We start from the raw sequence: 12,169 nt of genomic DNA on the forward strand, positions 1-12,169 counted from the left end.
CCGACCAATGGTGTGGCTGGGAATCGGCGCAGCAGTATCCAATCCGGGGTCACCACCTGCTCCCAATTCCCTCGTTCCACCACACTCATGCACACACACTCACACTGGGGACAGACAAGCAGCAAAAAACACAAATGACCCGCACAGGGTCATAACAATGTGACACTGCTGAGTGATATACATATTGTCAGCTCTTCATATTTACTTTTAAAGAATGGATCATATGGTAATTTCTACTCACCACCCCAGCTGTGGCTATTTTTAGTTGCAAAGATGAGCATCCACAGGTTAGAGAGGAGATAAGAGAGGACTGTAGCAATAATAATAATAATAATAATAAAAAGCAATAAGGTCATAATGGGAGATGTATATACTGCTGCATAAAACAACATTTATACAACATTCAGATGTGCAGGAACTTTGAATTGACATATATATTCGGCCAGTGACAAAGTTTTTGTAATTTCGTCTTTGTACACCAACGGTATGAGGTACCTGGAGTGTCAGGACAAATGCAGAAATACTGACAGATTTCCAAAACACGAATGGAGCTCATGACTGGCTGACGGAAAAATAACTGAAGAGCAAAAGTTTAACAAAAAAGCAAACAAAAGAAAGCACGGGGACCAAGCAAAGGTTAACCAAAAATCTAAAAAGGGAACAAAAGCACAGGGAACAAACTAAAGCAAGACACAGAGGAAGACAAAGGGGTTCAAAGTGCTAAAAACACAAACCAGAAGAACACAAAGACCACAGGGAGGGCACCGGCAGGTAAACCGACAAACTGCCAAAGGACAAAGGAAAAAAACACACAAGGCTCAATGCACCAAAGGTGAGTGATCACAGGTGGAAACAATCAGGGAATCACAAGGGCAGGAAGTGAAACCAACTGAGACACACAGGAAAAGTAAGAATCAGCATAAACTACAACCAAAACCAGAGACCATAACATGATGGCTTTGAAGTGAAGCAATCAAGTCGTGGTTAAAGTGTAGACGTTTAGCTTTAATTCAACAGCAATATTGCACGACTCTTGTAGACATTTTTGCACAGTCCTTCCACTTTTCACATTCTTAAAAGTAAAGCAAAGAAAAAGTCAATCTAATGTCATGATAATAAGGATTATTATTAGTCTGGAACCAACGGACATCACCTAATGCTCAGGTTCCTCACTCAAAGTGCTTTCTTCTGCACATATCACACTTATTCCCACATTTAGTGTCTTGTCCTGCAGATCTTTGATTCTGCTTTAAATTTAATATTATGTCATTCATTCTCACCTGAAATGTTCTTGTAGTCAACTGATATCCTTTATCTTATAATAATAATGATAATAATAAGCTTTATTTATAGAGCACTTTTCAAAACAAATGTTAAAGTGCTTTTCAATAAAATAGATTAAAAATTAAAATACAATAAGCACATAGATTGCAGACAGTCTCGCCTGCACAATTCTGGAAAATATCTCTAGACTCAGCATTTTTTAGTGAGATCCATGAAAAGTGTGTAACAATACACATTTTTTCCTTGAAAGAAAGGCTGATTTTAAAAAAAAAACAATCAGATCTAACATGTTAAATGATGGAAGATCTCGACTGTTCTAGTACAACACAGATGACTTGCCCTCATAACAACAAGAGGCGAGTTTAAAAGTAGAGGCAGTGAAATCCCCCCAAAACAGCCTCAGAGGGTTAAATGATTAAAAAGGTCTGATGTTGTGCAGAAAACAGTTCTGACCAAGTCTGAGGCTGATTACATTCAAGAANAATGGATGCGCGAAGTTTGGAGCGGCGAGCACCGGAGCACTGCAAAGAAGAGCTTTGGCAGCTTCAAAGGCCGCTTGACATTGTTCTGACCACCGGAATGGCAACTTGGGGCTTGCTAAGCTAGTTAGCGGAGCAACAACGGCAGCGAAATTTTTGCAAAACCCTCTGTAATAACCAGCCATACCTAAAAAACGGCGGAGCTCACGACGGGTTTGGGGAGCCGGAAAATCAGCAATGGCTTGAACTTTGGCCATAACAGGACAAACTTGGCCCTGACCGACTTGTTTACCCAAGTAGGTGACAACGGCTTTACCAAATTCACATTTGGCCAGGTTAAGCATTAGAGAGGCGGCATGCAAACGATCAAATATTTCACGTAGTGTTTTCACGTGCTCAGTCCATGTTGATGAATATGCCACAATATCATCAAGATAGACCTCACAGTTACTAACATTACACAACACAATATTCATCAGCCGCTGGAAAGTGGCTGGTGCATTGCGCAACCCAAATGGCATGACTGTGTATTGTAGGAAGTGATCGGGGGTGACGAAGGCGCTGATTTCGGATGCACGTTCAGTCAGTAGGACCTGCCAGTAGCCTTTAAGAAGGTCTAACTTGGTGACATATTTAGCAGAACCCACACGATCGACACAGTCATCCATTCGGGGCAGCGGAAATGAATCAGGTTTTGTGATCGCGTTAACTTTGCGATAGTCATTACAAAAGCGCGGAGTCTGATCAGATTTTGGCACAAGTAACGAAGGAGAGCTCCAAGCGCTACAACTCGGGACAGCGAAACCATGATCAATCAGATACGTTACCTCTTTTTTCATCACGGCGCGTTTTGCCGGATTTACGCGGTAAGCATGTTGCTTAATTGGCTTGTGAGTTCCCACATCAATATCGTGCTTTAATACATGCGTTTGAGAGGGAACGTCACCAAACAAACTCGAATACTCTTTAATGAGTTTACATATGTGAGAGCGAGCAGAATCAGACAGATGCGCTAAATACACATTCAAAGTTGACAAAATTTCAGAATTTCGGAGGCGCGCACAGGACACAGAGCTGTGCCTGTCATCCAGCCCGTCATCACCGGGATGGTACAGGGGCTGTGTGACAGACACAGAAGCAACAGGTGTGACACCTGAGATCGAATCAACACAATTTTCATGATCAACATACATTTTAAGCATGTTGATGTGACACACACGAGACTTTTTCTTACGGTCGGAGGTCTGGATTAAATAATCAGTTTCACTGAGTTTGCGATCAACGACATACGGACCTGAAAATTTCGCCTGCAGCGCAGAACCAACAACGGGCAGTAAAACCAAGACGCGATCGCCGGACTGGAATGTCCGCGCAACAGTCTTTTTATCATNAAAAACGGGCCTGAAGCTTTCAGTTTTTTCAGTTACTTCACAAATGAATAACTGAATTAGATTTTTAATGTGTCATGTTTGGGCTGCTTCTTCAGAAATTGGATTTTTAAACAAAAATGAAAAAAAAAGACTCATTGTTCTAATTTCCCCACTTTCTGTGTTTTGCACAGGTGAGTAGCCTACAAAGAATAAAGCAGAATAAATCATTACTTAAGTCACACAGTCTACTGATGATAAGTCAAAGCTGCATTTAAGAGGAGCTGTTATAATCTGAAACCATCACATCCACCAAAGACACCTTGTTAATGACTGATCAGTTTGCTCGGGGTGAGTGTGTGAGACATTAACCACTGAATTCAAGCCCTGAACACAATAAAAGTTTGACCTGAAGGACATTAACTCCTATCAGTCCAGCCAGTTGGTTTAAAAACCAAAAACTCAACCTGGAGTTGGTTCCAGAGTAAAAGTCAGAGGATCATTGAAGTCTGTATGGATTCATCATCACAGAATTATTTAATGTATGTAAAAAAAAAAAATGCCTGGTAATCTTCCAACAGTTAACACCATTAAAGAGAAGCGCTTTTCTAGGTGGGTCCAGACAGTAGCAAGAAGGTTGAGGTGAAAATGTCTTGTCCTGCTGCTGCCACCCTGATAGTAATGCCAAGGATGGATAAGAATGGACAGATGAACAAACAATGGACCTCTGAGCAAAGATATCTGCTCCCCACAAACAGCTGGTTTTTGTGTCTCTTTGTCATCTTTTTACGTTCGACTTTGGTTGTTGTGTCACTTTTTTGGTTGCGTTTTGCATCCTAATTGTTTGAGTCTCATTTTGAGATATTTTTTCAGACTTAAACTCTGGAAAAATCGTCCAAATTGCCAAGCGGTCAAGCAGACCTGAGGCCCCAAACTCTACTATAAAGGAGACCGTGACCTAAATACCAAGTTTTGTCTTGTTAAGATTCTCTATTTAGAACATAATAGATCCATCCATCCATTATCTCTACACCGCTTAGTCCTCACTAGGGTCATGGGGGGCTGGAGCCTATCCCAGCCGACTTCGGGCGAAGGCAGGGGACACCCTGGACAGGTCGCCAGTCTATCGCAGGGCTTGTTAAGACATATGAAAGAATATTTTAAGACGACTAGTGGTGAAGATAATGATGTTTTATTATGTCCAAGTCCTGTCTTCTTCAAACCAGTCTTCATGAGAAGGACATGACAGCAACTTTTTAAAAGGTTTCTGATTACAAAATCCTGGTGAGACTAACTACTGCATACTGAAAGAGATGTGCAGGTTTGTCGGTTTATACATTAACACATGAACTCAACTATGCTGACTCAAAGTGAAGATGGTAACAAGAAGATAGGTTACTTGTGATATGGATTGGTCAGACTCTTGCAGCAGCCAATCACATGGGCTTCTCTCAATCTGTCCAAATGCTGCAGGCTTTATGACCAAGGTGCACTGACAGTTTAATAAAGCTGAGAGTCCAGATCAATGTCTTATTAGATAAACTAATTCTCTCAAAGCACGTGCAGAGATCAAATGCAATCAAGCTGCCAAAGAAAGATAATTCCGTTGTTTAAACTTTAGACTGTGGTGCCAGACAAGTTAGAAAGAAGCTCATTTTCCAGCCTAATACTTATTATGTGTGTAAAGCTCGACGAGAAGATGATGATAATCTGGAGAAAAACCAGCTGGTAGTGGTCTGAGTTTAACTTTTGTTTGTTTCCTGTTAAATTTTGAAATCTCCTTTCCTTGTGTGTCATTGCCTGCTTCAGTTTCTGCCCCTGTGATCATCATATGTGTGTTGTTGCCTCCCTTATGTATCAAGTCATTGTTCTTTCCATCTTTCTTTGAGAGTTTGTTTCCTGCCAGAGTTTTTCCAGTGCTTCTCGTGTCAGTCTGGTTTGTATTTGAATTTGTTACTTCTTTTTTTTTTATTCTTTTATTGTTATTTTCAGTTTCTTACCCATGCTTTTGTTGCCATGCTTGACTTTTGGTAAACCTTTGTCTGCTCCCTTTCACTTCTAACTTGATTTTTTTTAACTTTTATGATTTCATATCATCTCATTCGGAGTGCCTGGTGTTCCGCTGCAACATCCTTTTTAGTGCAAATTCTTGATAAAGCAGACAGAAATCCTGCTGGAGGGGCAAATGATCTAACAGAGTAATTACAACACTACCTGCTAAGTTAAGCAAACATTGATGCAATTTGGCTGTTTGTGTCACTTTAAACACTGTTTAATAGAGTATTTGGTAACATGGTAGTCAGTGCTATGGACACACAATCCAATAAAACCAGAAAATAAACATTGAGACCTGAGACCCATCTGTTTAAATCATTTATTTAGCTCCATAAACACTTGTTTAGTTTTTGCTTACACTGCAGATGAATGTCCCAATCCAAATCTGCTTACAGCTGACTGAGTAGTGATCCATTCTCTTTATTTTGTGTGCTGTGTTCTATTTTGCTAATGGTATAAAAGCAGTTTACTGAATCACTTTGCTGCTACTGAAAGCCACAGAGTGGTCCTATTGTGGAGAAACACTCATGACCGCCCGGATGCTGTGGAACCAAAAGAGAACAAAGAAATGAGCAGAACTACTTGTGAATAATTCATCTGTGCAGTTGTCGTTTGGCGATTAATGGTGGAGGAAGTATAGGAGTGTAAATGTACCATTTGCTCTGCTTCATCAGTTCGATGGCATCATTGATTTGGTCCAAAGTCATGTTGTGAGTGATGAACTCATCCAGCTTGACTTTCTTGTCCATGTAGGCTTTGACCATCTCAGGGACGCCATCCTTACTCTTAAATCCTGAGCCACAAAATAAGAGCAAAGACTCTTGTCCAGAAGCACCACATACACCCAAAGCCATTTTTTAACTCAGTGATTCATTAATGATTTGTGATGGTCTTATTTGCCTCACCTCCAAACAGGGATCCCTTCCATGTACGTCCAGAAATGAGCTCAACAGGTCGGACTGCTACGTCATACATGTCTGTCCAGCCAACAATCACGCTGACACCCCAGCCTGGTGCACTAGACTTCAAGGCACTGCACTAGGTGGAGAAACAGCATTAAGTCAGCGCACTCGTATTCAGAGGATAAAGGGGTATATTACTGAAGGGCCTCTTCAGAAACCATTGCAGACTATAGAATAAAATGTAATGGAGATAGCTGGGGTTCAGGAGCAGGATCACACCTCAATCACTCCCCTTCCTGTCATACGTCTATATATACCTCTCTGTCCTCCCCACTTGTTCATTCTCGCTTTCTGTGCCCCAACCACCCTCCCTTTACTTCTACCTTCTCTTCCTGTCTTCTCCTTTTCCTAGGGGGTCAGCTCATCCATGTCATCACCAACACAACGCTCATTCGCATCCAACAAACAATCAAACTTCAGTTTGTTGGTGTGGTCCTCTCTAGTGAATGCTGTTTAAAGATGTATATAGTAACACCTCGTTGCTATATTCTCGAACCAGATTAAAATAAAGCTCATACCATGATGTCCACTTTCCCAACACATTCCAGGGAGAAGTCCACTCCCCCATTGGTCATCTCAAACAGCACTTCATTGATGGGTTTACTGTGATCTTTGGGGTTGACGAAGTCAGTAGCACCAAACACTTTGGCCTTCTCAAACTTGTCTGGATTGATGTCAACAGCTATAATCCTTTTTGCGCCTGCAGTCTTGCAGCCCATGACTGCAGCCAAACCCACAGCTCCCAGACCGAACACAGCGCATGTGGAGTCTGGCTGAACCTGAAGAGAAAAAGACTTTGGTCAGCGTGGTACTTCAGGTTGGTCCCAGTAATGCACCATACAGACAATTATAAATGGAAATGTTCTGTCTCACAGCGAGTGTTTTCTAATTCTTTTCAATCTGATTAAGAATTTGAAATGAAAAGATTTGTGTTTTGTCAAAAAGTGCTCAATTTAAAGGCAGAACACAAAATGTCCTGTTTAGTGGGCCACTCACTACAGCCCAATCACACACCTTAGCAGTATTAACTGCTGCTCCATATCCAGTGCAGATCCCACAGCCGAGGAGACAGACTTTGTCCAGGGGAGCTTCAGGATCAATCTTGGTCACAGCCATCTGATGTATCACAGTGTACTCTGAGAAGGTGCTGGTTCCCATAAACTGCAGAATCCTCTTTCCTTTACAGGTAAACCTGGATTCAACTGCTGCCATAATTTCCTGACGAATCCTGGTCCTGAACAAGATCATTTTTTGATGTTAAAAATCTGAAACAAGTTTTGACTTTTCCTATTAGAGGGTTTGCTGGATAGAATATTGCAAAATCCTTTCAATGTATGGATTAAGTGGGCATAGAAATGTCTGAACACATCCAACAGGGGTGAAGTCAAAACTGAAATGAAAACGGAGTGGAAGACATGCAATGAATGCTCACCATGCTGTTGCACACTGGTTGGTCTTAGGATTCTTGCAGAGGTGACATTCTTTACACTGGGAGAGGAACAGAGGTATCACCTTGTCTCCTGAAAGGAAAAGCAAAAATAAATCATACACTATTAAAATGGGGTAAAAAGAAAAAAGGCAGCAATAGGCAGTTCCCCCATACACCCTCACCTACCATCCTATTGTTGGATGAACCTACTAACAAGATGCAACATGTCAACTTGGACTTTAAAAGTTTTTGGGACTTCCATGTTGGTTTCACTTTTCAGCCCAAGAGGTTGCTGTTTAATCCTAATACTAGACTACACACCTTCCAGCTCAATACAGAACAGATAAACATTAGCCGGATATTATTCTTCTCCTCTCATTCTTGGGAAGAACGTAAATAGGTAGAGTATTTTGTACACTGAAAGATTTTAAACTGACCTGGCTGAAATTCAGTAACTCCAGGCCCGACACTCTCTACAATGCCGGCTGCCTCGTGGCCCAGGACCGTTGGGAAGCCATCTTTATGCATACTCTCCAAAAGGTGGTACAGGTCAGAGTGGCACACCGATGTCGCCACAATCTGCAACGAACACAATAACCAAACGATGAAAATACTGATGACTGGGGAGACAAGCTGATAAATGTTCAGTCTCAGGGGGTTCAGAAGCACGACCAAAACTTTATGATTGGTTGAGTTTTTATACCAATGTGTAATTATTTTTCTTACAAATTTTAAATATATGTATATACACACACACACACACACACACACACACACACACACACACATAGATACAACAAAATAAATCATCAGTTAAAGAATAGGGCTAGTTGAGGTATGGCTTTGGAGCTGGAGGAAAATTAACAACACAAACACAAATCCTTTTTTTCCCAACTGTATTGAAACCAAAAACACTTGATGTAAATCACGGAAAAGAGCAGAAATAATCAGTTGAATGAAATTTACTATATATTCACACAAAATCAATTTCAACTGTTCAAATTTTACAATTTTCACAGGCCCAATGTGCAGAGTCCCTTTGAGTGTCCCTAAATCTTGATGGGGGAAACAAAAGTCACAACTGGAATAATCGTTCTTCTCTTTTTCCTTCTCCATTTCCATTTCCAGACCATCTCTTCAAGGAAAGGAAGAAGTTGCAAGACTAAAACTGAGGGTTTTACCAAGAGGTTGGCTCACTGGATTTCTTTGGTACACTCTGGTGAACTTCTCATCTGAATCTGAATTGATGCTATTTTCAATATCATCCCTGCCAAGACCAGGATGGTTGCAGGTCTTTGGTCATCTAGGTACTCTGAAGGTTTTTCACCAGAATTTTGTAAAGTGCTTTAAAACTTTGAAAACACTCTTCTCTGTCTGCCATAGTGGCAAATGCTGAAGCAAGCAGTTCAAGATAAGCGCTGGGTAAGGCTTTGAGGTCTAAATGTTTGACGGCTGTCAGATGGTAGAGCAGGTTGTCCTCCAATCGCAAGGTTGGCTGTTTGATCCCCTGCCCCTCCACAGTCGAAGTATCCTTGGGCAAGACACTGAACCCGAAGTTACTCCCAATGGCAGGCAGCACCTTGCATGGCAGCTCTGGCACCATGTGTACGAATGAGAAACACATTGTAAAGCACTTTGGGTAAAAGCGCTATGTAAGTGCAGACCATTTACAATATCAGCAGCTGGTGACAGCAGACTTTCAAAAATCTTCCGAGGTCTTTCAAAGTCAGAATTGGAAGGGTCTGTGAGAAACAAATCCACACTGTTTCTCCATGTATCATCATCTGTTTCATTACTGGATCATGTAATCTTCCCAGAGAAAGCCCTGAGTTTGGAAGAGCCACTGTAGGACACAACATTGTCTGTCTTGACAATATGCTCAGCTACTACTTTTTGAACCTCGGGTAGGTTAAGCACATCAGCTAGAAGAGCAGTAGGACACTTTACTGTAGTAGGGGGTACAACAGAGCAAGCAAAGTCAGTGATCAGGCTTCTTATTGGGGTTGTTTCAATCGTTGCTGTGTTAACCTTAGGTGGATTGTCTATAAGACCTTTTACTACAGCGTCACTGGTTGGTGGTGATGCTTGTTCACTCTTTGACCCACTTCCAGCAACAGTGTTTCATTGAACATGCCTCACCATTCATTCAGGAGCTTGAAAATACAGGGTCCAATCTTTTCCAGTTGGTCGAAAATAAATAGTTTGTTGAGGATTCTGGCTTTGTTGTGTGGCCTTCCAGCGCTTGTCTTGATTGAGTGCATGCATGCATCTATGCAGCTGCACAGGTGTAGGGCGGGGCTAACCCTAACCCTAGCTGTCCAATAAACACAGATCATTCTTTCTTATCGATGGCCAACAAAACTACTCCAGAGTGACCCATTTCACCTGAGTTAGAATTGCAAAAAAGAGTAAAAGAGACAAACATAGTCATGCACGAGTCCTGAACATGAAAGTTTCTCACCTTGATGCGGACCTCGTTGGCCTGAGGTGGGGCCACCTCAATCTCTTCAATCACCACAGGCTTGTTGGGCTCCCAGGCTACTGCTGCCTTGCATTTAATGACCTACAGGAACATAAAGTATTACTAAACTTGCTGAGGGCTGCAACTATTAACATAACTGTCCACTATAGCAGTATGGGTTTCCGAAAGCATGCCACAGTGTCGCGACCTCTTCCTCAAATCCATCAAGTACCCATTTAAGTAACATTTATAATTGAAAGTGCTTTTACATTAACCTGGCATAGGTGGGTGCCACAATGTACAAAAAACCCAGAAAACCCTGCAGTCTAAAAGGAGAAAACTGAGATGGGTAAAGCAACACATTGTCAGCTCTTCGTAGTAGCTGCTACAGTCGCAGCTATCCTTTGTGTTGTAATTCAACAGTTCAAGGTGAGCACTTATCTAGAGGTCCATTGCAATGTCAAATCAAGTATGTACATCAAATACATGAACAGGTTTCATGAACAACCTCCCTTCAGTTTTTAAATAGCACAGAAACAGCTGCTCCTGGTTAAAGCTGGTGTTACATAAGGTAACAAACAAGAGCTTAAAGTCCATACCCTCTGGCACACATGCGTTTTATTGCTGCAGTATTCAGTGCAATCAAACAATTGCATAAATCAGTTGTCTCTAGTTTTGATAAATCAAGTGGGTTGTCTTCAATTTATACATTGTTTAAAAATCCACTGTGGAAGTAAAGTGATTTTAAACAGCACATTTCAGGACTAAACAACTTATTCACTTAGCTATTACATAACAAATAAACTTTCATGGCAGTAAGCCTACAATTTGGTGAAAGACTTCATATCTGTACACAGTAACGTAGTGGAAAAATATGAATTGTGCACAATACACAGTCAAACATATCACGTGACACTGACCATATTTGAAATATTCCTACCTTTCCAGCTGTGGCCATTTTTGCTGCCAAGTTGAATGTAGACAAGTCAGAGAGGAGTCAAGACAAGACTGCAGCTGCAGAGCAGAGGAGTGGGAGGAGAAATACAGACCGGTTTATGGTGTTTACTGCTGCAATATAAAACTATTTGTCAGGCATTTAAATGGGCAAGAACTCTCACCTCTCGCAGTTATCATTTCATATCAGTTTCCAGTTACTCACAGCTGGACAACAAATGTGAAGCTCATGTGGAAATAAACAAGCAGCAGCATAGTGTATTTTCTTCCCACCAAAACACTGTTTTAATAGAACACAGATTTTGAAATCACCACTTCCAGGAACCAACTGTTACAACACAGTCGTGGTTAGATTTCAGGGTCAGTTATTCAGTCGCTTTACATGCATTACTTGCTTTGGTACGGCATTTTGCATCAAGTACTGGGTGAAGAAAATGGAATTCCACTGTCAATACATTTTTAAAAACCTTTCTGATGCAACTAGTAATCTCAGGAGTGAATTCTTGTCTCACAGCGCTTGTCGTATCTCAGCTTTGTCTTCAACAGAGGGCAACAGAGACACACTAAGCTTTTAAAAGACAAAACCCAGAGGGACACTGGAACACCATGCACATTAACATATCAAACAGCTTCAAAATGTATCTGAAATCAAGGCGTAGCATTTTCCAGAATGCATGAGATCAAAAAACACCCGTGATCTTCTCAAAGGGCAGAGTGTAAGTCACAAATTCGTCCACTTTGAACTGCTTGTTTATGTACAGTAAATTAACTAATTTATTCCCTAAGGGAAAGTAGTAATGTGCTTACTGTCAGGTGGCTGCCCAAAATGACCTGTATGCTATCAATATGTACACATGAAACAACAAATGTCACTTTGAAGGACATAAAATCACTGTTATGGACTCAATATTTGGGTCGGTAGATTTGTCACACGTCCTTAATATGCAAAATTTAGATAAAAATCCAGGTATACCAGTAGTTTCCACCTCAATGACAATGGTGGTGTCTCATCCTTAAGTGTCTTGGTAAGGTGTTGGGCATTGATTCTAAAAGTTTTAGAAACTCTCCCGGAAGGATGGAACTGTTCTTCCAAAAGATATTCCTGTTGTCTCACAAACCGGTCCAAAATCTCCCATAGTTGTTCAACTGGTGACTGTAGAAGGTCAAAGCAAATTATT

The 12,169-nt window shown here is 41.2% G+C and overlaps 2 protein-coding genes across 3 annotated transcripts in view; both read right to left on the reverse strand.

Annotated features, from left to right (window-relative positions):
• LOC103354033 (alcohol dehydrogenase 1-like) overlaps positions 1-10,995 on the reverse strand; it is a 21,241-nt gene extending 10,246 nt beyond the window's left edge. Inside the window, exon 1 of the mRNA XM_008277265.1 lies at positions 10,978-10,995. Coding sequence (XP_008275487.1) covers positions 10,978-10,995 — 18 coding nt within the window. The remainder of the gene's footprint in view (positions 1-10,977) is intronic.
• The window catches only part of LOC103354032 (alcohol dehydrogenase 1-like), a 17,926-nt gene continuing 11,247 nt past the window's right edge, over positions 5,491-12,169 (reverse strand). The window contains exons 1-9 of one of the 2 annotated variants that reach the window (XM_008277262.1): positions 10,978-10,995; positions 10,038-10,139; positions 8,014-8,155; positions 7,580-7,667; positions 7,162-7,381; positions 6,666-6,926; positions 6,091-6,223; positions 5,840-5,978; positions 5,491-5,727 (exon numbers count right to left, since the gene is read on the reverse strand). In XM_008277262.1, coding sequence (XP_008275484.1) covers positions 5,694-5,727; positions 5,840-5,978; positions 6,091-6,223; positions 6,666-6,926; positions 7,162-7,381; positions 7,580-7,667; positions 8,014-8,155; positions 10,038-10,139; positions 10,978-10,995 — 1,137 coding nt within the window. In that variant the 3' untranslated portion in view covers positions 5,491-5,693. Of the gene's footprint in view, positions 5,728-5,839; positions 5,979-6,090; positions 6,224-6,665; positions 6,927-7,161; positions 7,382-7,579; positions 7,668-8,013; positions 8,156-10,037; positions 10,140-10,977; positions 10,996-12,169 lie in introns of those variants that run through there. The other variant, XM_008277263.1, reaches the window with a different exon arrangement.

The sequence above is a fragment of the Stegastes partitus genome, unplaced genomic scaffold, assembly GCF_000690725.1.
Source record: "Stegastes partitus isolate 25-593 unplaced genomic scaffold, Stegastes_partitus-1.0.2 Scaffold93, whole genome shotgun sequence".
Taxonomy (NCBI): domain Eukaryota; kingdom Metazoa; phylum Chordata; class Actinopteri; family Pomacentridae; genus Stegastes; species Stegastes partitus.